Source organism: Artibeus jamaicensis, unplaced genomic scaffold, assembly GCF_021234435.1.
Source record: "Artibeus jamaicensis isolate MK-2021 breed Jamaican fruit bat unplaced genomic scaffold, CSHL_Jam_final contig_1044, whole genome shotgun sequence".
Classification (NCBI taxonomy): domain Eukaryota; kingdom Metazoa; phylum Chordata; class Mammalia; order Chiroptera; family Phyllostomidae; genus Artibeus; species Artibeus jamaicensis.
This window is the reverse complement of record NW_026521208.1, coordinates 854,700-871,172: the sequence shown is the minus strand read 5'-3', so window position 1 is coordinate 871,172 and position 16,473 is coordinate 854,700. Positions and strand designations below refer to the sequence as shown.

The 16,473-nt window shown below is 42.5% G+C and overlaps 1 protein-coding gene across 2 annotated transcripts in view; it reads left to right on the top strand.

Annotated features, from left to right (window-relative positions):
• TPK1 (thiamin pyrophosphokinase 1) overlaps positions 1 to 16,473 on the top strand; it is a 264,873-nt gene that overhangs the window by 38,581 nt on the left and 209,819 nt on the right. Inside the window, exon 3 of one of the 2 annotated variants that reach the window (XM_053663182.1) lies at positions 10,538 to 10,609. In XM_053663182.1, the coding sequence (XP_053519157.1) occupies positions 10,538 to 10,609 (72 nt within the window). Of the gene's footprint in view, positions 1 to 10,537; positions 10,623 to 16,473 lie in introns of both variants that reach the window. The other variant, XM_053663183.1, reaches the window with a different exon arrangement.

The following is a 16,473-nucleotide window of genomic DNA, read 5'->3' as shown; positions in this document are numbered from 1 at the left end:
TGGCCTCTTGCAGTCACTGTTAGCCAGGTGGCAGTGATGGCCTACTTGTATGAAAAACCATTCTTTGAACCTAAGGATTGGCTCAGATTTCATGAAACACGTATTACTTTAAATGATAAAATAATATATGCCCTTTGGGAAACAACTTTTAAAGGTTGATAGAAGAAAAAATAACAGTATGAAAGGAGGACTTTATTTACATTAGTCAGGAAGATCGAAGACACTCAGACAGGACTTTTACACGCTGAAATCTCCACCAAACTTGCCTTTCTCTCAAGGTTCCTTTAATTTTCCCATCTATTCTCTTTCTTCCAAGGCTCATAGGCAGCCTGTTACTCTGTGGGAAACACAGTGGTCGTTGATGGGTAAATGAGAATCTTTCAACTTGCCGAGTGTTTTCTAAATCAAACTCCAGGGCTCAGCCTCAGGGTTTGCAAGAAGCGTGGAAATGAGTAGAAATCCACATTAGCTGTGGAGAGAGCCACGAAGGGGGCCTTGGTGTGAAAATGGCTTTGTGCTGCCATTTGGTAAATTACTTTGCTTCTCAAGCTTTAATTTTTTCTCTGGTGAGATGAAACGGTAATAGGATCGTCCCCGTTATTTGCAGGGATTACGTGAAATAGTGCACATACAATACTTCAGTTTCTAACTGTAGTTTTTCTTACTCTTGTATTCACTGCGCACTCCCTGAGTGAGCCTCTCCTCCGTGCCCAGCACGGAGGATGAAAATTCCTGTCCCCTCTGAGCCCTTTTCCTGAAGGGGAGAATGTCAGTGCTTGGTGCACAGAGCGTGCAGTAGACATTACCTAACTGCATAGGAAGTTACGGTATGGCACAGTTTACGTGATGGTGTGGCTTGCTGATGACCAGATAATAGCATCTTGTTCTTTTGGGGTTGACAGTACCTGGGGAAATGAGAGCCTACCTATGGCTCCTGCTTCCTTGGAGCTCACAGGAGGGAACTGCCCAGAGTTTCAGATGACAGCTTGCAGGCTTGGCAGGCACCTATTATTCTGTTGCTAATGGGATAAATTCTTTGACTTTTACATTCAGGTCCGACTTAACCTCCCGTCTTTAGACCTCACTCATAATCCTACTCAGAAGTTCTTTTTAGCTTGTTTGAGAAGTCTAATTTAGACGTCGTACCTATTGAAGTCTTAATGCTGAAGAGCATGAGTTAACAAAAATAATGTTAAAAACAATTTCATTTTAATTTTAGTGCGTCAAGCCTAAAGAAAACATTCACAGTCTTAGAGCCATCTGGAAGACGTTGACCGTGGTCTAAGCAGTGAGGCCAGTAATAGCCATATGAGAATGGAGACTGAAAAGTAAAATCAGTTATTCAGTTCTTCAGAATCTCTGCCTGAAATGAATGTGAGTTGGGACAGTGAGATAGTGATTGCTGCTTAAAATGGTGTAAACTATATTTTACTGTGCGCCTCTTCTCTAGCGTTTTCTACTGCCATTATCTTTGTTAAAAAAACCAACCGAGGCACATTAAAGTTTTCAGGAGTCTATCCAACCAAGCATCTGTTTGAATCAGGCTTTGCCACACTGACACCCGTTGAGGCTGTTCCTCCTCCAGGGAGCTGGGGAGAGGCTCTTTCAGGGCAGATTCAGAAGCCAAGTGAGGAAATGATTTGATTGGTGACCCTCGTTGGCTGGCTGTGATTGGTTCTTAAATTTCTTCTCAGAGGCAGACACGCCCTCAGTTGCCTCTGGCTCAGGACTGGTTTGCTTGCCTGGACCACCAAGACATCACAGCTGTCGCTGGTGGAAGTGGGGGAGGGGCTCTGTTGTAGGACACACAGAAAAGCACTTTACAACTCACGCACAGGAGGCTGTGGCGAGGCAAGATTTCTTTGGGTGGAAGGCTGCCCGAGCTTCATCTCTGTCCCACCGTAGAGGAATCCAAAACAAAGACCAGTGTCCAGAATTTCTGTTTCATATTGAAGCTGAGTCCCTTCCAGCCTCTCTCACCACCCAGCCAGCTGGGCTTGTGTTCCTGGCTGCAGTCCATTGTGCTGTGGTACCCAGGCTGTCGCCTGGGCCCTGCCTTTGGAGTCCATACAGCCCTCGGCCCCATGGCTGCCAAGGCCATGGTCATGGAGAGGGAACATGTGAGTGCGTGGGGCGAATGCAGGTTGGAGAGAGGGAGAGAGCACTTGCACACGCTGGAGGGGGTTTCTCTGTCCCCCTGGGGTTGTATCAGTTCAGGTTTGGGGCGCACCAGGAGCTTTTTCAAAATAACCAGTGAACTTCCCAAGCCTTCGTGCCCTTCTCATGGGTTCACTCTCTGGTTAGACTGACAAGCCTCCGTGCCCAGGCACCTCCCTCTGTGCCATTTTGACTTCTCTGGCTCAAGTGCTTACCTCCCCCTGCGTCCCCTCACCAGTCTGGTGTGGGGGCGGGGGAGGAAGAGGTGTTAATCCTCCGCCGGGCAATGCTGTGACCCCCTGGGGTGTGGGAAGCTGTAGCTCGCTTCCTTGTCAGTTATGCTCAACAATCTCTAGTTTCCTTTGCTTCCTTCCTTATTAATGATTACCTAAGTATGTATAGTAACAGAGCCACCCACATCTGATGGTCTCCTTGTTTGATTACCTTAACACCTCTCTTCCCCATTCACAGTATTGGACACTCTTTTTACTGCGTGTTTGACCCTTTTGCATTTTGGTGTTTTCTCTCGCGGGGACGCCCTACCTTTCCTACCCCGGGGCATTCTCACTCACCCTTCACGACTTTTAGGATCAGTCTTCTGAAGTAAGTGCCCCTGTTCACCTGGAAGAATAACTTCTTTATTCTAGCATTTTGAAATTAAAATGATTGCTAAGTTTTATTTACATACAGTCAAGAACTCAAGAACTGTGTTTTCTCTTTTAAAGTTACCAGACATACAGGAATCCAAAACACTCTTACTCTTTTTCAAAAACAGTTGTTCCTAAAGAAATTCTCCAGCCGAAGGCTAAATACCCAGGGAATTTGAGAGGCATTGGTTAGCTTGAAACTGGCCTTGGCAGGGTATTGACAGCATGGAAATCAGGACGCCCCCATCCTTAGCTCTTTGGGCCAGTGGGTCACAGTGCAAGGTCGCTACATTTATCATCTCGTAACGTTACTGGTGCTCCCTCACGTTCTGATATGCCTCCTTTAAAGGTACAGAAAGAGGTAAAGTTATAATCAGGTCCATGGACGTGTGCCCAGGGTAGTAAAACCACCATGTACGTGTTCTGATAGGGAACGGGGAGGAACGGAGCCACCGCGGCTTCTTTGTCTGCCCCTCCTTTCTGCCCCCATCACCTCCAGGTGCGGAGTTCAGATGGAAACCTTCCAGGCATGTACAACACAATTATAAGCTTTATTGATTATTAACAGGCCTGGAGTCTTTGGAGTGTTTCTTTCCCTTTCCTGCCTTGATAATCAATGTCTGACTTTATAATGAAAGCCATAGAAATAGAATTCCATTTGTAGCTGATTTGCAAATGGGCGACATGCATTAAGTTAAGGGCAGTTCATTGAGCTTGTTGTGATACAGGCGATCTGGGGGCTCAGGGACCCAAAGGTCTGACCCACAGAGAGTGGTTCTCGGCTTGCTCGGGAAAGCATTCAGACTCCCGCATAGTTTGCCGCGAAGGGGAATGTGTTAGTGAAGCAGCGGGACGAAGAGGTGGGCTACTCCACAGATGGAGTGAGTCCCTCCCTGGTGGGATTTACTCTTCTTACTGAGAACTCATTTCACAGAGGGGTAGTCAGCACTTCCCGGGAAAATGGGAAAGACGGGAAAGGGGTGGAGACTTCTAAGCGCTCTGTTGGCCGTTCTGTGATCTGAGTGGGCTTCCCCCTCCCTTTGGATCTGGAGTCACTGGCAGTGTGGCTTAGTACGCTGACGTATTACAGCGAGTGTGTAACGAGGCTAGGGGTCACCACACGGTGGACACCAGCTGGCCTTTTGCTGGTTCGAAGCCCTCAGTCCTGTGGGGGTCAGTCTTACTCTCTCCTTGACGGTCCCTGCATCCCCAATCAGTGACAGCCCTTCCACCACAGAACGTCTTGAGGTTAATTGGAATGAAGCTGAACCATGATAATTCCAGAATGTTCTAAATCGTTTCTGTGCCTGTGTATGTTTAGGGGTTTTTTTGTGTGTGTGTGGGGGGGGGCTGTAATTGGTTCAGTGAGGTAGGAACCACAGAGTGAATGTTTTCAAAGTTCAAGTTCAAGCTGGAAACAGTAATTTCATGATGCCCTTGTGCCAGGGCTCAGGGGAAATTTTAAAGATTAGAGTGATGAGTGACTTTTTTCTACAGACCTAAAATGCATAATCTGTTTTTAAATGAGAAGCATGTAACTGTTATTAGCAGAAAGAGGTAAATACCCTGGCTTATAGGTGAGAATGATTAATGAGTTTGCTCACCAATTCTAAGGGGGTAGATAGTAATGGAAAACATACAATGATTTTTTTTTAATTAAAATAAAACTTTTAAAAGGAGTATGATACCAAGGCAAATTAGTGTTTTCCCTTGCTCATTCTCATTCTCTAAGGTAATTAGCTGTAACGTGTCCCACCTCTTTTTGTGTTCATGTCTGGTAACTGTTGATGAAGAGAAATGTTCCATGTGGGGAAAGTATGAAAATACTCACAGAATGGGGAATTGGGGTGTGGGGAAATTCTTGAGTGTAATGCTGCCTTGTAAAAATATTACCCCAAGCTTTGAAGAATAAATGTTTTCTGAGTTCTTTCCAGCACATTTCAATAGATGAAAACCCTGCATTTTGTTCTTTGAAGTTGCAGCTTCCTCTGCTGCCCTGAGAATCCTGTTCTAAGTGCCTTTTCCCAGCTTTTTTGAAATAAATAAATAAATAAATAAATAAAATCAAAACAAACTTTGAAAAATCCACTCTAACTAGCATAGTTGCTCAATGATTTGGGGAGGAAAGGATGCTAGATAGTGTTTCACCAATTACCTGCTTTTCATGTTTACTGTGAAACCCAAATAACCTCCTAGTTGACTAATTTTTGTTGTATTCGGTGTGGTATTTAAAGGTTATTGGCCATCATCTTCTTTGGTGTGGGACACATTACCTGAGAAGGTTATTTTTTTTCATCAGTTAAGCTCTTTAATTTTATGTTCTTTTTTGATAATCACAAGGTACCACATTTATAAGATACAAAGATTAACAGGTAAAAAAGTAATGCTTCCTTATATTTTTGTTCCAGCAAAAAATGTTCCTCTTTGATAAATATCCTTGGTACTTGCAAAAATATATGTATATATTTTCCTTTTAAATTCGTACAAAGCCATTTAAATTCCGATGGCTTTGTGATACGTCTTTGCGTTTGCATCTTGGTTCTTCCACTTACTTTTGTCTTGAAGGTGTTGCTGTATTAGATCCTAGACACCTGTTCTGCTCTGCGGGGCACAGCGTAACCCTGTGCTAATGCGTTGTTTCCAGTATTTCCCCCTTAAAAACAAAACCTGTGGGTGTCCTTGCTTACAGAGTGTACTGCATACGTATGATTCTGTGGAAAAGAACAGAAAGCAGCAGGTCTACTTACTTCACCTGGACCCGGGCCTGAGTAAGGGCCACCGGTGTGCTGTGTGTCGATGGGGGGGGGCTGGTGCCAGAACTCTGCCTGCGGGTGGCAGGGGTTCCCCTGGAATCCTCTAAAGCCCCCAGTGTCCATGAGATAAGAGTCTTCACCTCCCCTGAGTTTAGTGAGATTTCCTAAAACTGACTCTTGATATGATGGGATACACAGTTGTGTGTGCAGTCAGAGTTCGCAGTGCACAGTTATTTTGAATTTATCTATGCACTGTCTTCTTTTTAGAAAAGTGAACAGAAAGACTTCGATTTGATTCAGAGGTCCTTAGACCCCATGCTGAGATGCTACATAATGAGTGTCAGTTTAGGAAGGCTGGTGAACTGCTTTGTGAACTGAAAATCCAAGTACATGTTAGTTGCTTTCTTCTTACGAATTGTAGGTCTCAGAGAACATCAGTCTGTGCTTTGAGTATGTCCCAGTTTAGCCTAATTTGGACGTATTCTGATTATAAATACTGGTTTGACCCTTGAATCAAAATCGGGTTTAAGGAATATCGAAAAAGAAGAAAAGTTACCCATATTGTCATTCTTCAGCCACAGAGCAGTCACGTGTGAAGCCCTGAACCTTCACAACGCACTCGCCTCCAGCCCGCTTCCCCGTACCCAGCCAGAGCTCGCCCGAGGGCTGGGGAAGGTGTGGAAGAGGGAGAGTTTGCGGGCCTGGTGGCCCTCCTTCTGTTCCCGGGGAGGGGGGGGGGTCGGAAGGGAGGGCCTCTGTTTTGTTCTAGAAGCACTTGCCCACCCTTGATGCAGTCTGCCTGCGGAAAGCATTTTAAATCGACCTTTCAAGTGTGAATATTATCGTGGGCCTTAGCTGTCAACACGTCCAGACTGATGTGACAGGCTGTAATGTTTAGTCCTTTATGATGAACCCTTAGGGTTGTGACATTACATCTGCAGTGTGCTGGGCAGGGACTGATTTTTCCTGACTGACGGGAAACACGGTTTACTGTGGTCCTGGTCACCCCTGACAGCAGACGGCCACTCTGAGCTCAGCTGGCAGCTCACACGGTGTCAGTGAGCCGAGACGAAGCACTCGGCTCCCTTCATTTGGGTTTTAGTGAGAATGTGTTTATTGGGAACGAGAATGTGGCTGACCTTTGCAGAGGTGAAGAAAATGTTTCTTGGTGTAGTCTTCTCTTTTTATGCCAGGAAGGACTTGAAACTTTGTCAGACTTAACCTTCCCACTTGTGCCCTCTACTTCCTACACAACAGAAGCTTACTAGTTATAAAGTACAAAATGTCCTTTTTTTTCTGAACTCACATGCATTTCTAGCATAGGTGGATGCCTGTGGGAATTTACTGGGCATTTTGTTTTTAGAGGCGTAGTTTATATCATGTTAGTGTTACCACACTTGGACAGACTCATTAACCATTGCATTGTGGGAGGTAATGCTCTTACCTGGGAATTGACTTAACGTTTCAGAATCTCTTTACACTTTCTGCCTGAATGGTTGAATGACCATAACTAAACCTGTTCCTGGGTTTCCAGGGCTCAATGTCATATTACTTGGATTTCTTTATTCTTAAGTAGGTAGTTAGTGCAGACACCAATGTAGCTTGAAAAAGCTTAATCTGTTTTCAAAGAAAATATTTCCGAGCTATTTGTATAGTTGGACTTCTGTGGACCATCTCCAGTTTCTTTAGATTTTTCTTCAATAATAATGATCAGAACACCATCTTGCAGTTTTAGCACACGATGATCAGTTGTTGTTTTCGTCTCTGCTAGCATCCTTCCTGGAACACGTTCTGTAATCGAGAAAAGGCCACTGTGTTCTGCTTCCGTGAGAAATCGTGTTGGGTATGGAACCATTTGTCCCCAGAAAAACTGGGGGAGCCACTTGATTATTAGAAGAGCTGGAGTCAATTTATTGTGAATGGACATAAAGTCAGACTTGGAAGAGCTGCAAATATTCATTGACTGCCTGCTGTGTGTACGGTCGGTGCATTGCTGTAGGTGCTTGACCCGGCAGTTTCTGTTTTTGTGCAGGGAGACAGACATTAGAAAAAGGGGTCAATGAGCAAACTGGTTATAAGGTCATTAGAAAAAGCAAATCAGGTTAAGGGTAAGTGCTGGCATAGTGTGTCGGTGTTACTGTTTAAGGTCGGTTGGGCAAGGAAGCTCTTTGGTAACCGACGTTTGAGCCGAGACCTGTGGGTTCAGACTGAGAGAAAGTGGGGTGCTCGCTGAGTATGGGGCTCTCTATACCACAGACACACGTGGTGCACTGGTTGTTGGTGTATTTGCACAACGGGGAAGCCAGTGTGTCCGTCACAGAGAGGGTGGGGTGGAGAGAGAACAGTGGGATCATGCAGGGCTTTGTCGGTGATCTGTTGGGAATTTTTGGCTGTTACTGTGAAGGGAAGCCGGTGGAGGGTTCTGAACAGAGAATTACCTTGATCTGACTGCATTTTAACAAGATCCATTTGGCTGCTGTGTGGAGGACAGATTTTAGGGGAGGCAGATGTGGAAGTAAGTCTGATTAGAGGGCCGTGTGGGAAACTCTAGAGAAGGAGAATTGTCCTCGTGGATGGGTTATCGGTGGTGGTGTTGGTGGCAGGTGGCCAAGGCTGGAAGGAGCAGATTTGATGAGAGAAATAGAGTCAGGTATTTTACTGTGGGCATGTTAAGTTTGAGATGCATTTTCCGTATTAAAGAGGAGTTGTTGAATAAGCGAGTAAACCTGTGTAGTTCTGGAGTTTAGGACAAAAGCCTCAGGTCAGAGACATGAATATGGGGTGTTTTCATCATGGATATTATTAGAAGCCAGGAGTCTACAGAGCATTACTGGGGAGTCCATATAGAGTGATACAGAAAAAGCCCAAGGAAAGGCACCAGGCACACTCCTGGTTTGGAGGCTGGGGATGCTCAGCCTTTACTCACAACTGTGCATTGAGGGCTCTCTGCTCAGATGAGCGGAAGGTGGGAACGGAGGCTGAGAAGCAGTGGCCAGTCAGATAGGAAGAGAGGCAGCGGAGCGGGGTTTCCAGGAAGTCGAGGGAAGAACATGATTGAAGAAGGAGGAGGCGACCTGCTCTGTTAGGCTCCTGAGTTGTTTTGGCCAAGGTGGGCACTGAGATAGAGCCGTTGACTTCTAGAACAGAGACCATCAGTGACCTTGACTGTAGGCATTCCAGGAAGTGGTTGGGGGGGGTGAAAACCTCACTGAAGTGGATTTTGCTGAGGGTTGAAACAGAGAAATGGGGTCTGAAGATGATGTAGGGCAGAGGGACCATCTGATTGGCCATCTAAACCAGGGGTGTGTCACTGGGCTGTTTCAGATGGTTACTCTGGGTGGTGGGCATGGGTGGGGGCAGGGGAGGTTGCAGAGAAGTACCTATGCAGAGAAATACCTGTGTCTGTGTTTACTTTTTCAGAAGCATTTTTTTCTATGACTTTCCAATTCTTAGTCTATCGGTAATTCGATTATTTTTTAATAGACTTTGGTATAGGATATTTGCTCAGAGCTTTTTAATAGCTTTGCTTTGTCCATATGCAATTTATTCCCTCAAAGGACAAATTGACTTGGCAGTTTTGACTTCCCAGTGTACACTTAAAAATATCCTCTTATATATAGAAGCCGTGTAATATGAAAGTGAACCTCCATGCCCTAGAGTTTTCATTATTTAATTGAAATACTTTCAGGGGTGAGAGATTCATAATAATGGTTTTGGTTCTCTAACAAAACAGGTATTTTATATATAATGACTGATATGTGTTTTGGCTAATATTGATTTTATCTGAATTCCACTATTTTTTTAAACAGAGACCATAAACTCTTGATAACTTGCTAATGCCTTTCAGTAAATTTTTTCTGTTGTAAATTGTGCTTTATTTCAATGTATTTTCACTGAGAGTACTGGTCTTTAATCATTTTTTAAATCTTATACCATATCAGTTAAAAAAGAAAGTAAACCATTTATGTTCATTTATAAAAAATTACAAGTAATTTTTATGGTGTTCTATACTTTTTTTTTCTTCACAAAACTAATTTAAAAGGGAAGATAAAGTTGAATAGTATTTTAAAATAATGTTGCTATTTGTGATAGCTTTGCACAATCATTAGCTAATCTTTTAAGGTACCATACCAGGTTCTCAAATTTGGGTACCCATTAGTGCTCTCAGGATGCTTTTTAAAAATTATAATGCACAGGCCTAATTCAGGAACATTAATCAGAATCTCTAGGGAAGCAGGTTTGCTTTGGGGTTGTCTTTTTTTTTTTTTTGAATCTGTGACTGATGTACAGTGAGGTTGAGATCCACTACTCTGTGTACTTAAGGGTAGATTTATCATCTGCAATGATTGTTATAAACCCAGAGTTCACACCATTTTACCATCCTCCCTCCCTCCCTCCCTCCCTCCCTCCCTCCCTCCACTAAACTTCCCTCCCTCCCTCCCTCCCTCCCTCCCTCCCTCCCTCCCTCCCTCCACTAAACTCTTGTCAACACTGGCTAGATTGTATCTGAAGCTTGTTAAGAGCCACCTGTAGGAGATACAGATGATCAGTTCTGCCATTTTCTTGTATAATCATGCTTTGATAGAATTTGTATTATCTTCAGTATGTATAGAAGAATATTTTAAAACTACTCAGCCATTTTGTGAAGATTTGTTTATGTCAAAATCTGCCATTTTACTTTTGCTAGGCACTGTAAACTACAAGAAACAAAATTTACCCAATTGTTTTTATGATAAATTCCTTTTTTTACAATAATCTTTCTAACAATAAATATATTGATGTGATGGACATATTGACTAAAGTATATAATCTATGGTGTCTTTTAAAATTAAGGTATGAATTGAAAAATGAGAATATGAGAGATTAACCGCAGTTGGAATGTAGCTCTATGTAGATTGAAAATCTGGACTAATAGAATATGATTATAGACTAAACAAGGAAACTCAGTTGACTTTGCATTTCCCTTCCTTTTCTCCATAGGAAATTTGAAATTCTGCCTTGTGATTTTGAATCAGCCTTTGGACAGGAGTTTTCTTCATCTTTGGAGCAAAGGTAATCTTAATGAGTATGTATACTTCTTTCTTTTCTTACCTACTTGGGATTGACTGACTCTTAAATATCCTGGAACCTAAATGTAATAGCAAACAGTGGATTTCATAATGAGGTAATTGACTTATTGAATTAGCAGCAGAATCCATTATTGCTTCTCTGTTAACTTGTTTATACATGTGGTTTCCTCAGCAGGGGCCCCCAAGGGCAGAATCACAAAGCGGTATCACTCGGTTCATTTCAGAACTGCCGTGTGGGTGTGAATCCCAAGTTCTCAACAGCTATTTGTTCAAGTGTAAATATTTTGGCACAGTGACAGCAAAAAGCATCCACAAATCTCACTGTTCTCAGCTTCCAGTACTAAGATATCTGCAGGGTGACCAGATATGCAGAATTAAAAAAGATGTTATCAGTATATTGAATCTCTGAGGATGCTGAAAAGTGTAGTTAGAAATGTAATAGTTTCACAGAATTAATACTTTTGTGAGGTTTGAGTAAGAAACTGGCTTTATTAACTTTTTTTTTAATTCTTTGACTTTTATAGCATTAACTCCAGGGTATAAAATAATATTAACTGTCATATGTTGTTTTGAACCTCTGCTCTTCCATGAAATCTTGGGTACCACACTTGCCTCTTCCTGCAAAAGGGATACTTTTGCCAAGTTATCAGTGTGAGTTTTAGGCCAAATTATAGATAGGTAGAGGAACTTGATTCTCAATATATTGATACGTTTTCTTGATCCTCTTTTATGATTGCAGACTTCTTAGTATTCTCAACACTAGGGTTGTGTGTCTTGGAATGCAAACTACAGTTAATAAGCTTAATGTGTGGATAGAAGGAATAGATCATTATAGACTTTTATGTAATGAATTTTTCATGTCTAATAAGATTGTGATGAAAACTCTTGGTATTCTAACTTTAGCCATCTTTAAGTTAGCCAACTTAAAATCTCACATTGTATTTGAACTAGTGTTGCCCTTTGAGTTGAAATTTTATTTAACCATTAACCTACCTTTCAATGCACTTGCTGCTTGCTGACTTGTGATTCGGTGGTTATTCGGGTGCTGTAAGGGTGTAAGGTCCTTTTGGTCACATTATCTCTAGTGCCTAGTCTGAGACCAGTACATATTGCTACTGATTACAATAAATGAAAGTGAGAATTTATTATGTTAATATTGCTAATAAATACCAAAGCACTGTAGGTGCATTCTTTTCATCTGAACTCGTCATACCAGATTTTATTAAACTTTTAGGAAAGTGTGTGAACAACTGTGTTTTATTTCAGACATTAGAAATAGACAAAATAATGATTGATAGGCTCTATTGGAAACCTTGGATAATAAAAACTGCATTTTAGGAGGTCTTATATTTGAGGAAGGTGAGGGCTCCTATTTTGCACAAGGTGCGAAATGATGTGTATTTCTGAGCTGATTAAAGTTCCTCATTTCCTAAGCTTTGCTGTAGAGAATTGGATTTGACAAATCCCCATGCCTGACAGATACCCACTAGTCAATTACTTTGCATACAAAATGATCTCGTGGTCAGTGTGTCTCCATGGAGAGTAGGAAAGGTATGTAAGGTGTCAGATGTACTGAGATGGTTAGAGAATTCTCACTTCCACAAGAACGTTTGTTTAGGTTACGGAAGTGTTAAGTTCTTTCATGTACACCTCTAGGACAGTTGTGGGCTTTTTGGATCCATTAATCATTACAAAAAGCAGATCTGTTCATAAACACTAAGGAGTGGGGGAATAGGGTTTCTGTGATTCTCATAGCAGCAGCTGTGATTTTATGTTCGTTTCTCGCCTGTTCTGAGAAAAGGCATTTTTGGACATTTTTCCATTGGTTCCAAGAGAGGCCTGGGAAGAAGTCCGGGACAGCACTGTGGTTTGGGGTTTTGGCAGTGAGCAGAGGCTGCAGGCCGTGGGGCCTGGGACTCGTTAGCGCATTTTAGCCACTTCTGTTCTGCGGGTGGTGAAGACTGTGAGCACAGAAATCAAGTGGTAAAAGCTGGCTGTTAAACCAAAACACAGAAAAAATCTGAAGGCTTCTGCATAGTGTAAGTCTCTCAGATGAAACTGAGAATCTAACTTGGACCTATGCCAAGGACTCTGTTGAGTAAGTATTTCTTGGGATTTGTTTCAGGGAAAAGACTACTCTAAGATTTATTTTTTGGCTTGCTTCCTGCAATGTTTAAGTGACATGCCACAAAATTTGGTACAAATGATGAAAAATACGACTGAAGGGAGATTCAAAGTATAAAAGTTTTAGAATGTATTTTCTCTTTAAAACCTCATGAAGTCTCAATGGTATTCTTGGTCACAAGCCTTGGAATAGATCCCTACCAGTCCCAGAACTCTGTGTACTTGATTTAATATGGACAAATAAAGTAAGTACGTAGCAGGTGGGTAGACAGGTAGACTGATAAAAGTAGTTACTAACTTTTCCATAATTATCGAAGATTATTGGCATTTGTGAGTGGACATTAATTGCCTTTAGATTTCTTAACCTTTCTTTTTTTAGTATCAGGCATTCTCTTCTAGTAAGTATATTTCTTACCCTGAAATACATGGTAAGAAAAGAAATAGGTATGATTATGTTTGAACAGCTCTGCTTATTTCTTGTGGTGGGTCAGCTTTTCTCAGCTTGGGGTCTTCAGGCTTACCAGGGTCCTCAAAGATAGTAGGAGGGATCACCTAGCTACATAAAGTTGAAATACAAAAAAGAAGAATCCTAACATATTCATTCACTTGGGATAAGGTGACATAGAATGACCATGTACAGGTCTGTAGGAGCTGGACTTCTTAGAGCATATCCTCATTTTTATCTTGACTTCGCAGCCTTTCCCTGTCTCCTCCACGTGACCCCCAGAGTGTGGGGACCGTGTTCGTTAGATTGCAAATCCATTCTTGGATCATGTTAATGTCACGTTTATCTTCCGTGGGGCCTTTTTTTCCTCTGACAAAGAATTGCTTTTTCCTTACTTGACTTCTTTCTTTTTCAGTTCTCTGGTAACAGATCTTAAGATCACACCAGGGTATGGGCAACATAATCTGTCTTTTTTGGTGGGGAGGACGAGGCTCAAGTCATAAGATGTTTCACTGATCAGGCAGGTCTTACACGCTAAAGGGAGACACGCGTGGCAATTCAGGAATTGGAATATCAGCAAGATCTCCGGTTTTATAACACTGGTTTTCCCTTCTGCTCTGTTTGTAGTCCGCCGGTACCTGTCGATGCCCTTCTGTGAGAGGAGGTGGGCGACACTCGGGGAGGCACCCGTGGGCTCCCCGTCGTGGGCAGAATGCAGAGCAGGGTGTGTGGGCGCCTGTCTCAGGAGAGTGTGTGGGAGGCTCTTCAAGCCCCAGGTCCCTGGAACGCACGCGCTCCGTCCCTACCTCTCAGCAGCTGAATGTGTTGTAGTATTTGGTGAATTGACTTTGCTTTATTTCCTTTAAACAAAAACACCTCACCCAGGTAAAGCACATTTTAATAGAATTGTGACTAGCTTGCTAATTACACTGACTCGTGCCAGTGAGGAGTGTTGCCGTCAGGTTTAAGTTCCAAAGATGTTTGCCAGGGAGCAGCTTGTGGCTTCCACCGTGGTTTGGCTGCACTGACCCTTTTCCTTCTCAAATTATCCACTCAGGGCCCTGTACGCCTTTTTTTAAACTGTTTTTTTTATGTTAAGCTCAATCAAAGTTAGCAAAATTATATTAAGGAAAGTTTTTTTTAATTTCCTTTTTTATTCCCATTTCTTAATCCTGTGGGCCTGTTTATCTCACTTTTGGCATCCAGCATGTTTATTCTCATTAAAATAAGAGAAATCAGATACCTGTGATTTTTATGTGTGTGTACATCTATCTGCACATATACATATACATTGTATACACACATGCACTTATACATGGTGTACATGTATAATACACATATGTATATATAATGTGTATATACATATATTTATACATAATGTATATCTCTAGACATAAATGTATACACACACATACATTGGTATACTTTAAAGTGCTTGGTATCAATTGATATTTTAATCCTATTAAATCTGTTTGTGTACATCTTCCCTGTTAGAGGAATTCCAAGGGAAACATGTTTTGATAATAGGTTTTAATCTAGAAATCACCTCAGAGCTGTTCCTAAGGCTCACTCTGGAAGGGCCGTGTGTGTCTGTGTGTGTGTGTGTGCGTGTGCGTGTGCACGCCGTGTGTTTTAAGAATGTGTTTCTAAGGCAGTTTTTTCCTTTGACCTCATATCCCACTGCCGTCCCTTCCTATGTATTTAGTGACTGATACAGAACTGCCTTTTTATTTATTTTTTTTGCCAAAAATAGATGTTTATTCACCTTGCAGACTTCCACTCCTCTAAAGTCCAGCTTAAATGCTGCCTCTTGGGAGGAAGGCTTCCTTACCTTGCCCAGGTGGAGATAGCTGGTCTCCCTAGTGCTTCTGTTGTGTTCCTACCACTGACCCATGTCACCGCATGCCTCTTGGAGGATAAGCGTCTGGAGAATGGACACAAAAATGCTCAGGTGAAGGTGTTTTCCTTTTAGTTCCTGGGAGAAGAGCCCAGGGGTCGTTACTGTAGGTCCTCTGGCAGTTGCTGAAGGCCAGTGTCTGTCTTTGGTGCTTTTCTGGATCCTGGAAATCCTCTTGGTGTGATGTCAATCAGCAGGGGGTTCTCGTTCTCTCTCTCTACCCCACCTCCCCCCCACGCCCATGCCTCTGGTTCTCAGACCAGGTTGGGTCCCTTTCCCGTTGCCGCTCACATGAGCTCCATCATTCATTCTTTTCCCCTTTGCTCTATGACTCCCAGATGCTTATCTGGCATTTCCTGTTACAGCCGGTAAGCACTGATATTTTTATTAATGTATCCTTCTTTCCTCATAGCTCATGTGCAGGAATTGATTCTATTTTTGACTCCGTGGTTACGTGCCTTTGACAGTTGGAGTGCTGACAAATGTGCCATTAAAACATAACCCATGTTCGTGAAGGTATTATGATAAGGTGCATCTTTTATTATATGGAGGATATAACATTATTCATTTTAACCTTATCTTTATCTTCTAACCCTCAAGTCTAAGATTTATCATATTTTTATTGTAGTCTTTGTAAAAACTCCTTTAAAATCATTTTTGTGAGAACTGGAGCTGAACCTTACTTTTGAGAATATAAAAATACTTAGAGAATGCTTCAGTGTTTCCCTAGACTTCTATCTTTAATTACAGAAATGTGTGTGCATTGTGAACATTTAAAGTAAAAACAGTTTATAATGAAAAGGTGTCAGTTTCCATTAACGATAAACCCTTTACTGTTTATTTTATGCTTATATTTCTTCATTATTTCCCTTGAAATGACTTTTAACCATCAGTTATGGTAATGGAAGAACTACTACTAAACAGGAAAATGTTGGTGATTTCCAGCCGTGGGGCCTCTGCGCTCGTAAAGGCACCCGGCACTCCATAAAGACGTGCCGACTCTGTGTCAGGGAGGTCTGTGTCCTGAGTGGTCCATCAGCGTTTAATGACCAGAGGGGCTTCCCAGCTACTATGGCCTCCTTCCCTCACTTGGATTCGCTCTGTACTTACCCCCACTTTTTGCCTAACGTTAAGCCTCAGTCTGACGGGTGGGTAAATAGAGGAACAGGAGCACGTTATTAGCAGCCGGCCTTGCTAGAGGGCTGGGCCTCCGTGGTGTGGTGTTGTGGGGGGGGCAGACTACAGGGACAATGGAAAAAACAAACGATGCCCTCTCTGCACTAACCAGATGGAGGACTACTACATAGACCCAGGACACATAAGTAAAATATCACCGTTGGGTCAACCATCTCGAGGTGAAGTTGACACTCTGCATTTCTCT